Source organism: Cynocephalus volans, chromosome 16 (assembly GCF_027409185.1).
Source record: "Cynocephalus volans isolate mCynVol1 chromosome 16, mCynVol1.pri, whole genome shotgun sequence".
Lineage (NCBI taxonomy): Eukaryota > Metazoa > Chordata > Mammalia > Dermoptera > Cynocephalidae > Cynocephalus > Cynocephalus volans.
The window spans coordinates 45,592,525-45,615,005 of NC_084475.1; the positions used below are offsets into that span (position 1 = coordinate 45,592,525).

Here is a 22,481-nt window from a genome sequence, read left to right on the forward strand (position 1 = left end):
TGTCTCCAGACATTGCCATATGTCCTTTAGGGAAGGATGCAAAATTACTGAGAACCTCAGTGCTAACCCTCAAATAAACTGGGAAATGTCATCATTCAGACTTTGTAAGGATTTGGTAAAATAGTTTATTGAAATTGCTTAGCACTTGGAGTCAGTTGGTAAGCACAAAAAGAATATTGAATTTAATATTATCTCAACTGTGTGTAGTGCTCATGGGGAAGAAAATACAGTAGGAAAAAAATATGAAAAAGAACCAGTGAACCCCAGAGAGTTTCTCACATTCTAGAAGGCCAACTCTTAAAAGGGCTTTAGAGATGATTTATATTAATATATCATTATACAAATAAGAAAACCAAAGCCAAAAGGTCAAGGGTTAGCCAAGTTCATTAAGGAAGAAAGTGATAGGATCAGGACAAAAACACAGAACTCTGACCTATCCCTTTATACCTTATTGAATACTATGCAGCACACCTGCATTCTCATGGCTGGAGACTAGCTAATTTGTCATGGATGAGAGAGATGAGAGAACCAAATAATTAAGTGCAGTAGAAATCCTCCCCCCTTTCTATACAGAATCAAATGCAGGGGAAAGAGGGTGCCCAACTTTTACGGGGAAGTTAGCTTGTTTTCTAAACCCAGAAACTGGTCAACTCACCATTTGATTTTAGCCATTGTTTGGAATGAAGGTAACTCTCCAGCATCCTTTCATTGAAGAGCATGTATCCCATTGGTTCAGAAATTATCACATCTACAGCCTCAGGAAGTGAGATTTCTTCAATTTTTCCTGGCAAAACAATGATCTTGTCTGAAAGGTGGTTATTTTTCACTAGCATCTGAAAAAGATAACATAGGGTTACCAGAACTTTTGTTATTAAGAATCTTAGGGAAAATAAGTTTTATAAATTAGGGGTTGAGAATGTGATAGGAAACAGAAGGAAGTGACATATTTGTTTCTCGAACACTTCTAAAGAAAAATAACTTATTTTTCTAACCTCACAACTATTGCATGGTTATTATAGATAATTTTAAAGATAGAGATAAGAAACAAATAAAAGCACCTATAATCCTACTACATAGAAATAACTATTAATATTTTCATGTATGCTCTTCCAGACTCTTTACACATTCACATATACATTTATATGTGTGGTCTGTGTATGTATGTATACACATGCACATATACATTTGGGAGGGCTTTTTATTATTATTATTAATGGCTTTAGCCTATTTCCCATTGTTTTACTTGCAATGAAATTGTCAACGACTCTATACAATAATCTTCTACAAATTAACGATCCTGATTCTTATTAAATTATTCCTTGTTCCTTTGATTTCAAAAATAAATAATACCATGTTCACTAAGCTTTCTTTAGAAGTACATTTTTACAGTCATGTATTTTCTTTGATGGCCTCTATAGTCTGTTTAATAACTTTGAACTCTTTTGAAAGAAGGACCCTGAAGAGAAATACAATTATTAAATTTCTAATATATTTTTCTTAATGCCAAATATGTCAAAGTTATTAAATTATTACATTTATGTCTTTATACTGCCAGAAAAAATGTCTTAATAAACATGTTACATGCACCAGCACATTCCTTTTCAAGCTGCTGTTCCCTGAGATTTTTAGATCTTTGCTCACTGTATTTATATTTGGTGTTTTCACAGCTTGATCCCTTTGCTCATCCAAAACGTAATGTACTGTGCATTTGTCATGATTCAATAGCACCATCTCAATTTCTGATCACTTCTTCAAATGGCTAGGGCATCTTTCACATATAATCCTATTTTCTAGGGTGCCACTCACCAACACGTGTCCTGTAAGCTTACTGAAGTCTTTTCCACCTAAATTTTTCTAAAAGTCAAAAAAGTAATCTCTGATCTAGGGAAGAACAACAAAGAAAAGTATTTGAACATGTCATTGTCAACATTTATCCACATACAAGGACTCTTGGAATTTCACTCTATCGTCATTCCACACATAGAAGTCATGTCCAGGGAATTCTGTGGAGACAAAGCCTAAAGGTTAAAGCCTTTGGTGTTCTGCTTTTCCTTCTACGTTCTCTTCCCAGGAGAGTCAATTCATCTGCTTAGTTCAAACTGTGGCCCCGTGTGGGTGGCTCTTCGAGCTACATCATTAGGTTCACTCTCTCACCTGAGTTCCAGCAATCATCTGGGGCATTTTCATCAACATGCTCTGTCATCTGCTCAGTATCAAAAAGCAAAGAGCCAAAATTCAGCTTCCTCTTGAAAACTAATCATTCCTCTAAGTTTGCCCATAAAATCTTTGTAAAATCTAGTGTTTCCAAGATTCTATTTTGAGCACTGATACCACAATCCCCAGTGTCCTGACAGCGTAGGTTGTTCCCCAAGACAATTAGTTATTGTATTTTCTTATTTCTACCTTTCAGATATGTCTCCCACCTTTTCCTTTCTGCCTGCATCAACTTATCCAGTTCCTATTACCTCCAAATCTGGAATTTAAAGATAACATGTATATAATAAAAATAGTAATGGCAGTAGCTGCTTCATAGGTTTGTTTGAGGATCAAACAAGATAAAGAATATTATGAGCTATGTAAGCGTTAAAATTATATTATTCTTATTAAAGAATACTTTTCACCAAAAAATAGAAATGCAGATGAACAAAAACATGAAAATAAAAATCACTTATATTCCCATTATCCAGATATAGGCAGGTTATATTTCCTACTAGACACTTGAGTGTGTGTCAAATCTCAATATAATAATACTTCATAATCATTTTTTCATGCAATGTGTTTTAGATCAGTTTTATAAATATTTTTTATATATCACGGCACACATAGAAAACCCCAATAATTTTAGGGTACATTTGGGTGAAAGAAAAGATTGCTTGCAGTTTGAGTCTTTTGAGCTGGGGACTCTGGCCACACTAGACCCTGACTAGCTGGCATGAGGGCAAAGGGTATCAATATCTCAGCATCTGGCATACTTGTTGGGAAGCTCTACTTCAAACGTCTTCCCCTGAATTGTTCTACAACATATTTTTATCTGCTGTATAGTATGTCACAGATGTACTTGATTTATTTAACCAATTCCCTATTATTGGACATTCGGGGTATTTCAATTTTCTCACTGTTATGATAGTATATTGGCAAATAATAAAGTAATTAAATCTGAGAGAAACTTTCCACTGTTTCCTTCAAAGTTAAAGGTTATAGAACTTCTAAAGTTTTCTGATACACACTGCCCATTGCCTCCCAGAAAGGTGGCTCCCTTTCCAAATTTCATGCCCTTTCCAAATGTTTATGGGGTGTGAGGCAGTTCATACAACCTTAGTGTATGAAACTGTCTCTTTCCAAAGCCTCATCAACTTGGAACAGGACGTTGGAAGGGAAGATTTTCTGTCTAAGTTTTGCTGGAGGGACCAATATCAGAAGATATTTTAAGCAAGTGTGAGATAGACTCTATATGCAGAATTTATAGAGAATAATCTTGGACTCTGAACCCTCAGGAAGCTCAGATATATAATAAGGTTTCAGAGAGAGAATTTTATGAGCTATCAGAAAAGCAATTTTGGTTCCACAGGAAAGAATTTTGAGTCAGTATTTTCACTGGTAAAGAAGGACGTACCTGGAATGAGCCAGCAAGCCTGCCTGCAGGTCACTGCATCTTGTGACTTCATCTGTTGCTGACCAGTTTCAATGAGCACTAGATCAGGAATCTGTAGATATGGATTCTAATTAGGGTTTAAAACTGGAGTTGCTTTAAGGCTCCTTCCAGTTCTAACATTTTATGATTAGAAAAAAGCAAAATTTCCCAACATATGTTCCAGAAGTCCAGGAGTCCATGAATACAAGAGCTTCCTGATCAAATAATTCTGGAACTTCTTTATGATACATATCCCACTTACCAATTCAGAGTCTATCAGCAAACTAATGGCTTTGAGGAATTCTGCAGGAACTACCAGCTTGGTTAAATCAAGACATCTAAATTTACTTGAATACTTCGCAATTCTTTTTTTCATTGAATATATATTTATCTTCCACAGATCAATCTTTAGGAAACAATGAAAATAGTTCTCTGATAATCCTAGGTTTGATTATAATTCCTTGACAAAGATATTTGAAAACAGGACAGAAATTCAACCCACAATAGCTCTGACTGATTCACAAGAGCAGCGAATTCCAGATGTAAGACACACTCTATTTTTTGAGTTAGTCTTGCTGTCTCCCCTCATCTTTGGTTGGTTTACAACATTCTCAGTACAGATAATTTTTTCCTAGCTCGTCACTTCATGTGTCATTCTTCCAAAATTGCAACTCAGTAGAAATATTCCTTTCCAGGAATAAATAAACTTCAAAATGTCTCTCTAAGTGCTGGAAAAGGCTCCTAGCACAGAGGAAGTCTCCACCTCCCACAACGCTCATGGCTGCACAATGACCTTTTCCCTGTGTGACCTGATCCTTCTCGAAGAGTTTGGGATAGAAGAAGATTTCAAATAAAGGCTCTTCTTTCCAGGTACCATCAAGGCACAAGCAAACCCACATCATATTGTTGTTTTGATCCTGCTTTCTTATTATTAAATTGGGTTTCTAAAGTCTGTGCCAATAGCATTGTCACTTGTATCAGCTGCTTAACACACACACACACACACACACACACACACACACACACACACACACACACACACACTTTAGGTGCTGGAAAAAGAAAAATTCATCCTTTTAGGCACAGAATAAGTTTCAAGATAGATCAGGGCAGTAATTTCACTTGGTATGCTGCTGCTCTTGTCTCATTTGGGAGGTTTTTCACTGAGTTACATGTGTAAAAGATGTGTTGTTTATCCCCGTTCAGTTTGAAAGTTAAACTAGTCTTAGGGCTATTATATACAATATGGCACTTAATTATAGTCTGTCTCCAAGCAGTAGAAAGAGCAAGAGTTTTGGAGGTGAAAGACTTGGGTGCTAGTTCTGGATCTTCCTCTTACAAGCTGTGAGACTGTGGCCAAGAAACATAATTTCCTGGAAATCCATTTCTTCACATATGAAATGGGAATAATAATGGTACCTATTCTTCAGTGTTATTTCAAGAATCAAATCAAATGAGAAAGTGCAAAGGAATGTATGTCAAAAAGAATGTAGATTAAATAAAACAAGAATTTAAAGAAAAGATGATAAAGCAACAGAATTGAGATTAAAAGGGAGATAACCCAAGGAAATAAATCAAGAAGCAAAGCAACATAGAATAATACATAATCATTATCCAGGCAGAGAATATATCAAATTCAAACTATATGTAACCATTTAAGAAAATCATTTGGCATTATTCGGCAAAGTTGAAGATGTACTTATCTTATAACTTAGGAATATCACCTCCTAGAAACAGATGTTCTAGAGAAAATTTTGAACATGTGCACTAGATAACATGTACTAAAATGTTTATAATTTACTGATAGCAATAAAACAAATTTTTAAGATAAACTAGAACTATTGACAGGGAAATTAATGAGGAAATGGTAGTGTATCCTTACTATGAATACTATTTAACAGTCAGAAAGAAAGAACTGAAGGTACATGTATTAACATAAATAAATTTCACAATCCCAATTTTAAGGGGGAAAAAAAAGCAGACTGCTAAAGAATATATAGTATTATGCTTTTCATAAAAAGGTCAATGTATTCTAAAGTAATCTGTTTTGTTTAGGATGTACTAAATTATTTTTTTAAACTTTTATGCTAAATATAAAACTTAAGATATTGATAAATTTGGGGATGAAGGCAGGAGCATGGAATCTGGGAGAGGCATATAGGCATTTTAATATATAGTTATATTACTTTAGTTCCTCAGCTGGATTGCAGGGATATGGATATTTATTTAGCTATTATTCTTTATACATTATATCATACTCATGTATTTTTGGTATGTATAAATATTCTATAAGAGAAAATTTAAATTATGCTACTAATAGAAAAGTTTGAGCTAATCATAATGAATGTAGATTTAAAAAGACAAACTAATTTCTGCCTTCAGAAAAAAGCTAATAGACATAGAGTACAAATTGAAACAAAGCAGTGTAAATTTAATTAATATCTCAGAAGTATATAAAATGGAATAGAAAAATCACTCAAAGATATATTAGAAGAAAGTTTTCTTGAAATGAAAAAAACTGAACCTGCTGATAGAAAATAAATACATAAGGGTCACAGGAAAATTTCATACAGTAATAGTAATGCAAAAATATATTCTGCTAAAGATTTTGGGTTGGGTTTAAAAAAATGAAGAATGAATTCCTTGGGCACCCAGGCAGAAAAGTAAATCAGCTAAAAAGTGAAAGAAAATAAGGCTGGTGGTAGACTCCTCCATAATCACATTCATTTTAAGAAGGAAATAAGACAATGTCTACAATATTTAGAAGAAAAAAGTGTGATCAAAAGAAGATTAAACCCAGAGAAGGTGTTATTCATGTATTAAGACAATAAATGGATGTTTTCAACATGAAAGAACTCATGGTATATAGCATACATAAAGCATTCAAAGAATGCTTTACCAAGAGAGAAAAATAAATTCACGTAATTAAAAGATGGATCTAAATAAAGAAATTAGCAATAAAGAAGCTATAGGAAAAAAACGATGATTAGAAATAAATATATTTAATTCTAGAGCAAAAACTAAACAATCTCATGAATTTGGGTTATATTTGGTCATACACCATTTTAATAGGAATTACATTACACCTTCACAGTATGAAAACAATATGTAGCTAACAAAAGGGAAAGGAGGATAAAGGATATTTGAGACTGTTGATGACTTTTCTCTTTCATATGAGAGAAAACATTTTTATCTTAAGTAGAAAAAAATATGATTCCAATTTCTTAATGTTTTTCATAAATTTAGAGGAATAATTTAGGAAGTGATTTCTCTTTTGGTGAAGAAGCATTTATTTAAAGTTTAACAATTTCTCTTCTTTTATCTCAATCTCTTTTCCTTCTGTTAAATTCAATTCAATTTGATTTAGTTTAATACTTCTTATTTAAAATGCCTCAGATCATATAATCTAATTTTTTTTATTGAAAAATTTATGTTTATATTTCAATACATGTATACAATGTGTGATGATCACATCAGGACAATTAGCATATTCATCATTGTAAAACTTAATCATTTCTTTTTGACGTGAACATTTGATCTACTCTTTTCCAGCCATTTGATAACATGCAGTAAATTATTGTTAATTATAGATGCCTAGCTTGTCTGTATACTAATAGAACTTATTTTTCCTATCTAGCTATAATTTTGTGTCCATTAACCAACCTCTCCCTATCCCCCTTCCCCCTCCCTTTTCCTGTGTCTGGTAACCACAGTCATACTCTCTTAAAAGCACTATTTTTTTTTTGTACCACAGTTATACTTGCTTAAAAGTGCTTTTTTTTTGTAACCATTCATCTCTCTTTATATTTGCATAGAAAGATGTCTGGAATGCTGTTCACCTAATATTAATGATGATTATTATGGGTGGTTTAAAAATTTTCTTCTTTGTTAAGTTTTTGAATTGCTTGATTTTCTTATAAGATACTATTTCTACAAAAGCAGTGAAGTGATTTTCTTTAAAGAAAAATATTAGTAAAAGCATAATCTAAGCAAATAAATCTGCTTCCTCTCTTTACTGAGATTCCACAGAAATAACAAGGAAATGATAAAAAACAGAAAGAAATTTTAACATGTATGTACATTAAAAGAAGGTAGCAAGGGAGGAAAATTTTGAAGGAACTCTAGAAGACAAAAAGCAGATTGGATTGGACTGATGGTGAAAACAGAGCACATTATTCTGAACCCAAATATTGGAGATAAGGAAGATTCACTCCCTGTAAGAGCACTTGGGAGAAAAATCCAAATTTTGAGTCAGCGAATGCCAGGAGTAGGAGAAGCCCATGAGATTATCATCTGGGCTGGTATTTTCCCCTCCGTTAGGTCTATGGAATATGTGGGACTGACATCACTGGGTTATGTCCCCTGGCTAAAGTTCTCAGCACTGCTTTTTGGTGATATGCCTTAGAAGAGATCCTAGTGTGGCTATTGAAGCCAGAGAAACAGAGAAGAGCTTGGGATAACTTTGTATTACAATTTGAGAATCAAGGTTCCATTTCTGAGAATAAAAGTCTTATTTTGGCAGTAGTGAAGGACCCTGGGCTGCCAGTGAGCTACACATCCATGTACTTGACAGGGAAACTCACCTGTCAACATATCCTCCTATTTTGGCAAAGACGAGGGTCAGCTCTCCTTCCTAAGTGAGGGCCTGTCAGGAATGCAGACCTGCACTAACTATCCATACTAAGCAACCTAGTTCTTCATTCAGCACTTAAGAACCAGTAACCAAAGATCTCCAGGCATTGGCAGAAAAATAAATGCATAAAAGAGGAAGTTGTAGATTAACAAACAGAACGCATGACTCCAAGGAGGACAGAAGATAACTATTTTTTAAAAAATTACTAACTTTAGAGAGTAGGAGAGATTTTATAGTCATGATTTATAGTCATGAACCAAGAATAGGTTGCTGTGAAATAACGAATATGATTACTGAAAAATAATTCAGTTAGTAAATTGTCAAAGCTTAAAGCCAAGACAGTGATCTGTAACGTACATTTGAGGAAATCTGAGAATGTAGGGCAAAGTCAAAGAGACAGAAACCATAAAAGAATAGGCAAGTGGACACGGACATAATGGTTATGCAAATAATAGGAAAAACCAGAGCTCAGGAAAGATAGTAGTCTTTAGACTGAACGGGCCTACTGAGTATGGAGCAGAGTGGATAGCTTAAAATTTACCTAGTCCACATCCAGGTACATCATGGCAAAATTGGACAACACTGAAAAGAAAGAGAAAAATCCCCAAATCTTTCAAAGTCAAAAAAAAAAAAAAAATCACATTAGCCTCACGTAACCAAGAATCATACTGATACCAAAAATTCCATCAGCAATACAGGACATTAGCAGATAATGAAGTAAATTCAGAGTGAAAATGATTTTGAGACTAGAATTCTATAGCCAGTCAAAAATTCATAAATTATGGAGGCATATAAAACATTTTCAGATATGAAAACCTCAAAGGTTTTCTGATCATGTATGACTAATGACAAAATACAATGAAAAATATATAAGAAAAAGGAAAACATAAAAGAAACAGTGGCAACCTGAGTATTAATGCAGCAAAGCATTCTGAGAAATAAAATAACTTCCATATTTTGATATATAGAACATTCTTCTTGGAGTGGCAAGAGTTCCGTGACATAGGATTACATTTCCTTTTCTGGTGGGTTCAATGAAACTACTTGGTTCCACAGTGAAAGATATTTATTTAACCTTTATGTTTGATATCCTTTTCTGGGAGGTTAAATTTTGAGATGCAATCTATGGACAAAGCGTTAAAGACTTGGTAAAATCTTTAATCTTGGCAATCTAGAAATAATATAACCAAACAAAATTGAAAGTCGCCCAGAAGAAGGAAGTTCCTCCTCTGTTATACTGGAAGTCAACTGTACATTCAAAGTTAATAGTTCAGGAAACAAAAATGTGGGTATTGTGACATAAAGTTATGCTAACCAGCTGAAGAATTAGAAAGATATAAGCTCAGAATGGTTAACCTTGGAGAACACGGTCAGGCATGAGTGAGGTAGGTGGGGGACAATTAACGTTTTATTTGAGACCTTCCTATATTGTTTAATTCTCTTTCCCCATGTGCAGGTATTTCATTTAAAAGAAAAAAAAAGTCAGAAATCCCCCAAGCAATGGAATACCTAAACAATTACTTTATTCCCTCCTTTCAAACCCTATTTCTTAATGGGCAATTCTGAACATCTGCTTAAACCTTTATAAAAAGCAACATTAACCTTGCTGTTAAAAAAGTCAATGGCTTTAGTTTACTTGAACAGAATGCTTCAACTGAGGTTCTTTGCCAACTACCCATTCCAATGTTGTTATTTTATAAATCCGAAAATTGAGTCCTAAGGTCAGTGTCCCATCCGAGGACATGCCACAAGGCAGTGGTAGACTTGGAGGAAAGCAATTATAGTTATCAATGTGTTTAAACCAACTCAGTTCATAACAATCACTGGGGACAGTAGCCTTAGGGCTTGGCTCCTTTCTGAGAAGGGTCTGAAGAGGAAGTATGTGTGTCTCTCTCCCTCTTTCCTTCCCCTCCCCCAGGCATGCCTGCCCAATATGTGGAATCCAGGTGAATGCTTAGCACTGCATCTGACCCCTTTTGGCCCACTTGCGCTTAATTATCAGTGTGCAGCACACAGGGCCCCCCTGAAATCTGCTGCCAGGAAAGAATCAAGGAGCCCTGGAAGAACCAGCCAGAGACATGAGTGCAGAAACCCTTTGCAAACAAGAACTAGTAGGCAGGGCAGTGAGGACAAGGCAGACGGTGAGAAATATAGAGAACAACAGATGAGGGAGACAGAGCAGAAAGAAGGGAGAGACAAAGATAAACACTTTTTCCTCCCTGTTTGTCTTTGAAATAATGTAAGGGCAAAGTTTGAGGAGCCCAGAGGGCTTCCTTGTACTGAGCAAGTACATGCCCCTTTATCACTGCAGAAACTCCAAAGGTGACAGAAGGAAGTCCCATGAAGTTTTTATGGCAGAAATCCTGCCAATCCCATAATTGGGCCACAAACCAAAAACCACACTGGCAACTTAAATTCACATGGTGTTTTTCCTCTGATGATATTTCAAAGTGCTCAACAATGAGGCAGGAAGAAAATCCAGGAGACAAGCTGTCTAGGCTGGGAAAGGATGCTCTGAGCAGGTGATAACGTAAGCACTAAGAAATAAGCAATGTCCATAGAAGCAATTCACAGGGTTGTGTGTGTGTGTGTGGCAGGGGAGGGGTCAATCTTTGTGTGTAACATTGGCCAGCTTATGTGCCCTCTGTTGGAAGGTAAATTTCTCCCTGTATACTGTAAGTATCTGACAGTAGGTGTCATGTCTACTTTGGCCATCTGGCACATTGGAGGCATACAATAAGTATTTGCTAATCACTTCCCCAAAGGTGACATGGCAGCTCTTGGAATTCAATTTTCCATTTTAATTTAGAATGTTATTACCAACATGCTGTGGCCATTGAAAGAGAAAAATATTCTTTGCTTTTTCCTCTCTCTATGCTGGACCTTTGGTAGCAGGTAAGGGGAGAGTAAGTGTGTAAAATGAATTTATGGGATATTTTTACATCTCCCTAAATGCTGGTATATCTGACAATGGGAAGAAGATAATTTAGGTATGTAAGGAAAAATCTTGTAAATTATGAAAGACTTTAAAATGGACAAAAAGATTACTGAATGTCCTGTCTAGCATACCCTTCCAGGTTATCTTTAACTTTCAATTACTTTATTCTGCACATAAAACCAGTAATAATGCAAGTAATTCTTGTCTTTAAAACTGGAAAGGAGCTGTGTTTGATGGAATGCCACTTATCAGCCTATAGGTAGACCATTCTTATGGTTCTTTGAATTCTCCTTTGAACACATTTAACATCTTACTGGCTCACTATTAATTAATGACTAAATATTTCACACAGGTTCATTTTATATTTGTAGGGGTCATGATTTTACTTTTAAAAAATGTCCTTTATGATTTTATTATACCATTTTTCATTTCAGTTCAGGGATTTAGTTTATTTTGTTACCCCTCTATGACTCTTTTGCTCTCCCATCTTCGTGTGTGTGTGTGTGTGTGTGTGTGTGTGTGTGTGCGTGCGTGCGTGTGTGTGTGTGTGTGTGTGTGTGATGTAGTACAGCACAGTGGTTAAGAGTACTTGCTTCTGCGACTAAAGACCTTCAAGTCTCTGTTTCTCCACTTTCCAGTAATCTTGGTAAAGTTAATTAATCTCAGAGCCATATGGGTAAAATAGGAAAAATATTAGCACCTATTTCATGAGATGCTCTGAGACTTAATGCAATAGTGCATGTAAAGTGACTATACATTGCTTGACAAACAGCAAGCACGCAATAGACGCTATTATTCCTTCTTTTTTTCTATGGTAGGTGAGCCAGGCTGTTAGTGATCAGTTTCTAGCAGGAGTGGGAGTGTGGATGTAGCCAGTTAGTCAGGCCACCTGTCAGAAATTCTCCTTAATCACAGGTTCTCCTTTCTACTCTTTCCCCAGAAAGCCCAAAATAATTTATATCTTGTGTGGTAGCTGCTACTTGCTGATCCAACATCCACTCTTGTCTTTTATCTTATTGATAAAATGCCTATATTCCTGGAGACAACAATGCACTAACTAAAATACTACATTTCCCAGCCTCCCTTGCAGCTAAGTGTGTCTACTTGTCAATTCTGGTCTATGAGATGTAAGCATAAATTGTCAGGAGGGACTTCCAGGAAGGTCCTTCAAAAGGGAGAGAAAAAGCTAGGGAAAGACATTTTTAAGTCCTTGCTTTCTCCATCCTATTGCCTAGGATATGGATGAATCTCTAGTCATCATCTTGTGTGGGCCTTGAGGTGATCTTTAGGTTATAAGCTATAGATCAGGAGAGAGTAGTAGGAAGATGCAAAGAGCCTGGGGCTGTATGAATTTTGTGGAACTGCCACATTGATTTAGGATCCATCCTTCAGGCTTCTTTTACAAGAGATTAAAAACCCCTTGTGGTCTAAGCTAATGTTAATTTGGGTTTTCTGTAACATGTACCTGAACCAATAGATAAATGTTGGGTGTCTTTTGTCCAATCCAAGGGGAATCCCAACATGAAAGGCATAAACAAACAGTATAGTTTGAGAACTCAGACCAATTTCTACCCTTTTGCTACCCATAGTTGAGTTACTTGTGGGCTCCAAGGGTGCATACAGTACTAGAGGACTGTGTGCAAGAGTGAAGACTTTCCTCTTCTACCTATACCTCTCTCTGATACAAATGCATAAATTTCCCCACTGAAGATTTTTTTTCAATTCAAGAGCAATTTTCAGGGTACAGAGGACTGTGAGTCACCAGCATAATTACAATCTTTAGAGAAATGTAAGTATTAGTATATCAATAAAAAAGTAATTTTTGATTTGTTTCCTCTTGCTGATAAATCAATAGAATGTAGTTATGAATATGACTATAACTGTAGTTATAGTTAGGGTATATGATGATACAGTTACAATATTATATTTTGATGGCTTTGCTTTTTAAGTCAATGACAACATTGGACTTTTACCTTTTACAATGTGTGTTCCCTTTATGACTTTTTGTCTACTCCACAAAACTGTGAGAGAGGCATTATTATTATCTTCACTTTATAGATAGGAAAACTGAAATTCAAATTGGTTAATTCTATTAATGTTTCTCAGTTTCTTTAGAGTGATAAATCCCTAAAGAAACTTTTGACAGAGAACCAGGCAGCCCTCCTCCACATGAACAGAAGTCAGGAGAACAATCCATGACCTGGGACCCAGGCACAGGCCCTGGGCAACCTCACCCAGCCTGAACAGAAGTCAGGAGCATGTCACAAACACCACTTCCCCACAGGTGGTCTGCCAGTGCCACTGCCACAGCTACTGCCACCACAAGGACAGCTCACTGCCACAGTAGCAGCCAGGACCACCCTGAAGGAAGCCCATTGCTCACTCAACTGCACTGACACAAGGAAAGTCACCAGCAGAGCCTGCAAAAAGAGGAGGAAGTCTTTCTTTTCAAAGCCCACTCCAGAATAATAGAAGAAGCAACTACTTTATAAAATGACCAAACATCAACATAGAGATACTAGAAATATGAATAAATAAGGAAATATGACACCGCCAAAGGAATATAGTAATTCTCAAGTACCAGACCCCATAGAACAGGAAACCCTTGAAATGGCTGAAAAGGAATTCCAAGCAGCAAGAAAACTCACAGAAAAGAGAAGACTCAATTAGAGAACACAATGAAATGAGAAAAAAACATCCAGAATATGAAGGAAGAAATCTACAAAGAGATTAATACCTTTAAAAAAATGTAGTAGAACTCCTGGAACTGAAGGATTCATCATTGAAATAAAAAACACAACTAAGAGCTTGAGTAGCAGGTTACAGCAAGCAGAAGAAAGAATTTCAGAACGCAAACACAGTCTTTTCAAAATAATTCAGGTGGACCAAAAAAAAAAAAAAAAAAAAGGAGTTTCAAAAAATGAAGAAAATCTAAGAGAGCTAGCAGACAATCTTAAGCACACAAATATTCAAATAATGGGTGTTCCAGAAGGGGAGAAGAAAGGAAAAGGCATTGAAAAACTGAATTGTTTCCCAGGTACAGGGAGAGACATGGACCTTCAAATCCAGAAAGCTCAAAGATCCCCAGACAGATTCAATCCAAAAAGATCCTTTCCAAGACACATTATAGTCAAACTGGCAAAGCCCAAAGACAAAGAGAGAATTCCAAAAGCAGTGAAAGAAAAGCATCAAGTCACCTATAAGGCAGCCTCTATCAGACTAACAGCAGACTTTTCAACTGATAGTCTACAAGCCAGAAGAAAATGGGATGATATATTTAAAATACTGAAAGAAAAAATTGCCTGCCAAGAATACTATACTAATCAAGGCTGTCCTTCAGAAATGAGGGAGAAATAGTGTATACACCAGGCAAACAAAAACTGCAGGAATTCACCAACACACAATCAGCCCAAAAAATTCTCAAGGGAGTCATGCATCTGGAATCCAAAAAATGAAAATCACTATCGTGAATATACAAGAAAGAACAAAAATCACTGGTAAAACAATAATGCAAATGAGAAAGAGAAAGAAACTAAATCTTACCACCTCAAAACCCAACAAACATTTTAGATGAAAATAAAAAGGGAAGAAAAGAAAAAAAGATATTTAAAGCATTTAAACAAAAAGCAATAAAATGACAGAAATTAGACAATACCTGTCAATAACAACCCTAACTGTAAATGGATTAAACTCCCCACTCAAAAGACACTGACTGACTGATTGGATTAAAAAGCTAGACCCAGCTATATACCATCTTCAAGAGAGTCACCTCACCTGTAAAGACACACACAGACTAAAAGTGAAGGGATGGAAAAAGATTTACCATGCAAATGGAAACAAAAACCAAGCAGGAGTAGCTATTCCATATTGGATAAAATAGACTTTAAACCAAAAAAACATAAAAATAGACAAAGAACGTCACTATATAATGATAAAATGATCTATCCAGCAACAAGACATTGTATGCACCCAACACTCGAGCACCCAGATATATAAAGCAATCATTAATAGACCTAAAGAAAGAGACAGACCCCAATTTGATAGTAGAGGTGGAACTGAACACTATTCTCTGATCATTGGACAGATCATCTAGGCAACAAATCTACAGAGAAAAACAAGATTTATTTATTTATTTATTTATTTATTTATTTATTTATTTATTTATTTATTTATTTAATTATTTATTTAATTATTTTTAATTTTATTTGTTGATATACATTGTGGCTGATTATTGCTCTCCATCACCAAAACCTCCCTCCCTTCTCCCTCCCCCTCTCCCCCCCAACAATGTCCTTTCTGTTTGCTTATGGTATCACCTTCAAGTAATTGTGGTTGTTATATCTTCTTCCCCCCCCCCCCCGGTTTTGTGTGTGTGTCTGTGTGTGTGTGTGTGTGTGTGTGTGTGTGTGTGTGTGTGAATTTATATATTAATTTTTAGCTCCCACCAATAAGTGAGAACATGTGGTATTTCTCTTTCTGTGCCTGACTTCTTTTTTTTTTTTTTTTTATTTTTTATTTTTTTATTTTATTTTATTTTTTTTTAAATTTTATTTTGTCGATATACATTGTAGCTGATTAATGCTCCCCATCACCAAAACCTCCCTCCCTTCTCCCTCCCCCCCTCCCCCCCAACCATGTCCTTTCTGTTTGTTTGTTGTATCAACTTCAAATAATTGTGGTTGTTATATCTTCTTCCCCCCCCCCCCCGGTTTGTGTGTGTATGTGTGTATGTGTGTGTGTGAATTTATATATTAATTTTTAGCTCCCACCAATAAGTGAGAACATGTGGTATTTCTCTTTCTGTGCCTGACTTGTTTCACTTAATATAATTCTCTCGAGGTCCATCCATGTTGTTGCAAATGGCAGTATTTCATTCGTTTTTATAGCTGAGTAGTATTCCATTGTGTAGATGTACCACATTTTCCGTATCCACTCATCTGATGATGGGCATTTGGGCTGGTTCCAACTCTTGGCTATTGTAAAGAGTGCTGCGATGAACATTGGGGAACAGGTATACCTTCGACTTGATGATTTCCATTGCTCTGGGTATATTCCCAACAGTGGGATGGCTGGGTCGTATGGTAGATCTATTTGCAATTGTTTAAGGAACCTCCATACCATTTTCCATAGAGGCTGCACCATTTTGCAGTCCCACCAACAATGTATGAGAGTTCCTTTTTCTCCGCAGCCTCGCCAGCATTTATCGTTCATAGTCTTTTGGATTTTAGCCATCCTAACTGGGGTTAGATGGTATCTCAATGTGGTTTTGATTTGCATTTCCCGGATGCTGAGTGATGTTGAGCATTTTTTCATATGTCTGTTGGCCATTTGGATATCTTCCTTAGAGAAATGCCTACTTAGCTCTTTTGCCCATTTTTTAATTGGGTTGCTTGTTTTCTTCTTGTAAAGTTGTTTGAGTTCCTTATATATTCTGGATATTAATCCTTTGTCAGATGTATATTTTGCAAATATTTTCTCCCACTCTGTTGGTTGTCTTTTAACTCTTTTAATTGTTTCTTTTGCTGTGCAGAAGCTTTTTAGTTTGATATAATCCCATTTGTTTATTTTTCCTTTGGTTGCCCGTGCTTTTGGGGTCGTATTCATGAAGTCTGTGCCCAGTCCTATTTCCTGAAGTGTTTCCCCTATGTTTTCTTTAAGAAGTTTTATTGTCTCAGGGTGTATATTTAAATCCTTAATCCATTTTGAGTTGATTTTAGTATATGGTGAGAGGTATGGATCTAGTTTCATTCTCCTGCATAACGATATCCAGTTATCCCAGCACCACTTGCTGAAGAGGCAGTCCCTTCCCCAGTGAATAGGCTTGGTGCCTTTGTCAAAGATCAGATGGCAGTAAGTGTGAGGGTTGATTTCTGGATTCTCTATTCTATTCCATTGGTCAGTGTGTCTGTTTTTATGCCAGTACCATACTGTTTTGGTTATTATAGCTTTGTAGTATAGCTTAAAGTCAGGTAGTGTTATGCCTCCAGCTTTTTTTTTTTTTTTTTTTTGCTCAGCATTGCTTTGGCTATGAGTGGTCTTTTATTGTTCCATATAAATGTCTGGATAGCTCTTTCAATTTCTGAGAAAAATGTCTTTGGAATTTTGATGGGGATTGCATTGAATTTGTATATCACTTTGGGTAGTATGGACATTTTCACTATGTTGATTCTTCCAATCCAAGAGCATGGGATATCTTTCCATCTTCTTGTATCCTCTCTAATTTCTCTCAGCAGTGGTTTGTAGTTCTCATTATAGAGATTTTTCACCTCCTTGGTTAACTCAATTCCTAAGTATTTTATTTTTTTGGTGGCTATTGTAAATGGGCAGGCTTTCTTGATTTCTCCTTCTGCATGTTCACTATTGGAGAAAAGAAATGCTACTGAATTTTGTGTGTTGATTTTGTATCCTGCTACTGTGCTGAAATCATTTATCAATTCCAGCAGTTTTTTTGTAGAGGTTTTAGGCTGTTCGATATATAGGATCATGTCATCTGCAAACAAGGAAAGTTTGACTTCATCTTTTCCAATCTGGATGCCCTTTATTTCCTTCTCTTCTCTGATTGCTCTGGCTAGTACTTCCAACACTATGTTGAATAGGAGTGGTGAGAGTGGGCATCCTTGTCTAGTTCCTGTTCTTAAAGGAAAAGCTTTCAGCTTTTCCCCATTCAGGATGATATTGGCAGTGGGTTTGGCATATATGGCTTTAATTATGTTGAGATACTTTCCCTCTATACCTAACTTATAGAGGGTCTTTGTCATGAATCAGTGCTGAACTTTATCAAATGCTTTTTCAGCATCTATAGAGATGATCATATGGTCCTTGTGTTTGAGTTTATTAATATGGTGTATCACATTTATTGATTCGCGTATGTTGAACCAACCTTGCATCACTGGGATGAATCCCACTTGATCGTGATGAATAATTTTTCGTATGTGTTGCTGTATTCTGTTTGCTAGTATTTTAGTGAGAATTTTTGCATCTATATTCATCAAGGATATTGGCCTGTAGTTTTCTTTTTTGGTTATATCTTTACCTGGTTTTGGTATCAGGATGATGTTTGCTTCATAGAATGAGTTTGGGAGATTTGCGTCCGTTTCAATCTTTTGGAATAGTTTGTAAAGAATCGGTGTCAATTCCTCTTTGAATGTTTGGTAAAATTCTGCTGTGAATCCATCTGGTCCTGGGATTTTCTTTGTTGGGAGCCTTCTGATAACAGCTTCAATCTCCTTTATTGTTATTGGTCTGTTCAAATTTTCTACATCTTCATGGTTCAGTTTTGGGAGCTTGTGTGTGTCCAGAAATTTATCCATTTCCTCCAGATTTTCAAATTTGTTGGCGTATAGTTGTTTATAGTAGTCTCGAATGATTCCTTGTATTTCAGATGAATCAGTTGTAATATCGCCTTTTCCATTTCTAATTTTTGTTATTTGAGTCTTCTCTCTTCTTTTTTTTGTTAGCCATGCTAATGGTTTGTCAATTTTATTTATCTTTTCAAAAACCCAACTTTTTGATTCGTTGATCTTTTGAATTGTTTTTTGGTTTTCAATTTCATTCAGTTCTGCTCTGATCTTAATGATTTCTTTCCATCTGCTAACTTTAGGTTTGGATTGTTATTGTTTTTCTAGTTCTTTAAGGTGAAGTGTTAGGTTGTTCACTTGCCATCTTTCCATTCTTCTGAAGTGAGCGTTTAATGCAATAAATTTCCCCCTCAATACTGCTTTTGCAGTATCCCACAGGTTTTGGTATGATGTATCATTGTTTTCATTAGTTTCAATACATTTTTTGATTTCCTGCTTGATTTCTTCTTGGACCCATATGTCATTAAGTAGAATGCTGTTTAATTTCCATGTGTTTGTATAGTTTCTAGAGTTTCATTTGTTATTAATTTCTAGTTTTAATCCATTGTAGTCTGAGAAGATACATGGGATAATTCCAATTTTTTTGAATTTATTGAGACTTGATTTGTGACCTAATATGTGATCTATCCTGGAGAATGATCCATGTGCTGATGAGAAGAATAAATATTCTGAGGTTGTTGGGTGGAATGTTCTGTAGATACCTGCCAATTCCAATTGGTCTAGAGTCTTGTTTAGATCTTGTGTTTCTCTACTGATTCTTTGCCTAGATGATCAGTCTAATATTGACAGTGGGGTGTTCAGGTCCCCTGCTATTATGGTATTAGTGTCTATTGCCTTCTTTAGGTCTAATAGAGTTTGTTTTATAAATCTGGCTGCTCCAACATTGGGTGCGTACATATTTATGATTGTTATGTCTTCTTGATGGATCAGTCCTTTTATCATTAAGTAGTGTCCCTCATTGTCTCTTTTTATGGTTTTTAGTTTAAAGTCTATTTTGTCAGATATAAGAATAGCTACTCCAGCTCGTTTTTCTTTTCTGTTTGCATGGTAAATCTTTTTCCATCCTTTCACTCTTAGTCTGTGTGAATCTTTATGGGTAAGGTGGGTCTCTTGTAGGCAGCATATAGTTGGGTCCTCCTTTTTGATCCAGTCAGCCAGTCTGTGTCTTTTGATTGGGGAATTTAAGCCTTTTACATTAAGAGTTGTTATTGAAAGGTGTTGATTTATTCCTAGCATTTTATTGGTTGTTTGGTTGTCTTAGGTGTCTTTTGTTCCTTGCTTTCTGATTTACTGTTTGGTTTCTGTGTTTGTTGGTTCCTTAGGTTGTAGATAGCATTTTTGTTTGCTTGTTTTCTCTTCATGAATGCCATTTTTATTATACTAGTGGTTTTTGATTTTTCTTGGGTTTTTATGGCAATGGTATTTATTTTTCAGGAACCAAACCCAGTACTCCCTTGAGGATTTCTTGTAAGGGTGGTCGTGTGGTAGTGAACTCCCACAGTTTTTGTTTGTCTGAGAAATATTCTATTTGCCCTTCATTTCGGAAGTATAGCCTTGCAGGGTAGAGTATTCTTGGCTGGCAATCTTTGTCTTTTAGTATTTTTAATATATCATCCCATTCCTTTCTAGCTTTTAGGGTTTGTGATGAAAAGTCTGATGTTAGCCTGATTTGGGCTCCCTTATAGGTGATTTGACGCTTCTCTCTTGCTGCTTTTAAGATTCTCTCTTTGTCTCTGAGTTTTGCCAATTTGACTATGACATGTCTTGGAGAAGGCCTTTTTGGGTTTAATACGTTTGGAGATCATTGAGCTTCCTGGATCTGAAGATCTGTGATTTTTCCTATACCTGAGAAGTTTTCTGCCACTATTTTGTTGAATATGTTTTCAATGGAATCTCCATTTTCCTCCCCTTCTGGAATACCCATGACTCGGATATTTGATCGCTTAAGGTTATCTGATATCTCTCTCAGATTTTCTTCCATGTCCTTGATTCTTTTTTCTTTCTTTTTGTCTGCTTGTGTTATTTCAAACAGCCCATCTTCAAGTTCAGAGGTTCTCTCTTCAACTTCGACAAGCCTGCTGGTTAAACTCTCCGTTGTGTTTTTTATTTCACTGAATAACGTCTTCTGTTCAGCAAGTTCTGCTACATTTTTTTTCAGGACATTGATTTCCTTGTACATTTCCTCTTTCAGATCCTGTATACTTTTCCTCATTTCATCATGATGTCTAGCTGAGTTTTCTTGTATCTCATTCAGTTTCCTTAGAATTATCACTCGAAATTCCTTGTCAGTCATTTCAAGGGCTCCTTGTTCTATAGGATCTAGAGTATGAGATTTATTAACTTTTGGTAGTGTACTTTCTTGATTTTTTGTATTTCTGGTATCTTTTTTTTGATGTTTATTCATTGTGGCAGGGGGTTTCACAGTCCACTGGTTTGAGACTAATGACTAACTAGGATGTTGTTGTGGTTGCCAATTTCGTATGGCTACCTCCGTGACTGCTCAGTTGGCCTCTAGTGCCTTGTGTGTGTGGTTGCCTCGGGTCTTGGGCTTCTCCGGGGAGCCACCTTTCTGGTCAGCTTGGACTCTGTTGGGCTGGTGGATCACGTACCACAGGGTGTGTGATCTCTGTTGAGCTTTCACTTCCTGTGCAGGACTTCTCCCTGTTCCGTGTGCTCTGGCCCTGGCTGTTGGATTGGGCAGTGGCGACCCCACCGGGTGTGTGGTTTCTGTCGAGTCTCCGCCTCCCTGGCCACACGTCTCCCCACTCTGTGCGCACTGTGCTTGGCTGGGATGTGTCTTCTGCAACCCTCGCCTATCACCTGGGCCTTCAAGACCCTGCTCGGCACCGCCTCGTCCAGGAAGTCTACCAGGTTTCTGGTAGGCACAGAAGACCGGTCTCTCTGGGTGCCTTTGTAGCACTATGTAGATCTTTCTCGGGACTTGTTCACCTTTGTATCCCCCCGGCATAGACTGAATCTAGTGCCCACCTGCAGCCAGCTCTCCGGCAGGTTCAAGCGGATCTGGGAACTCTCTTACCACACTATTCCCAACCAGAAATTGGTTAGGCTTTTTTTTTCTGAACTGGTGGCCACAGAGATGGTATCTGCCTCCCAGTAACAGGAAGTTTACCGGGGGCCTGAGTCCAGGGTGTGGTGGAGTGACAGTCAGCCCCGCCCGTTCTTCCTTGCCCTCCTGACACTGGCCGGGGATGCCCCACGCCACCAGCCCTGCCAGAGAACCGCGGAGGGAGTGGGAGGCAAGGCTGGCCCACAGGCTCCGGAAAGCCCCGCGCTGGGGCAAGCAAGTGGGAAGGCTCAGTGACGCCCGAGCCAGGCTGAGCTGCCAGCACCTGGGAAAATGGAGGCAGCCCCACGGCGGTGAGTGAACCGATGATGCAGGTGGGATCCTGGTGGGCGTCAGCCCCCCAAACAGGGCTTGGCCAGGGGTCAGTCACAGGTCTGTGCCAGGTCGGGCGCTCACTCTCTGCCTCTGGTTTGTCACCTTCCCTGTTCTCGGCCGCTGCCGCCTCAGGCTGTTCAGTCGTGGCACGGCTCAGGCGTTCCCAGGAATCTTCTTTAATGCCGGCCTGAAACCTCGAATCCTGAATAGGGCAGCTGGCCACCTTCAGCACGGCCCCCGCCTCCGGGATCCTGTCTGCATCCACAGCAGCCCTGGCGCCGTGTTCCCTGTTTAGAGACTCACTTTTGCAGCTAAGAAACAGTTCTTTTCCTGCTCCACACTTCAAAGCTGTTGCCTTTAAATGAGGCAGCCTCTCCTGCTGGGGGCAAAGTGGCGGTCCGCCCCCATGACCGGCCAGCAGCAGCGGTCCTCCCTTAAGAGATGGCAAGAGGAAGGTCCACAAGTTTCCTGGCTGCCTGAGGCCCAGTGGCCGCCTTTTCCACCTCAGCTACTCTGCGCCA

The 22,481-nt window shown here is 37.4% G+C and overlaps 1 protein-coding gene across 1 annotated transcript in view; it reads right to left on the reverse strand.

Annotated features, from left to right (window-relative positions):
- LOC134364953 (histone-arginine methyltransferase CARM1-like) overlaps window positions 1–22,481 on the reverse strand; it is a 126,485-nt gene that overhangs the window by 42,855 nt on the left and 61,149 nt on the right. The window contains exon 4 of the mRNA XM_063081166.1: window positions 656–833. Within this exon, the coding sequence (XP_062937236.1) occupies window positions 656–833 (178 nt within the window). The remainder of the gene's footprint in view (window positions 1–655; window positions 834–22,481) is intronic.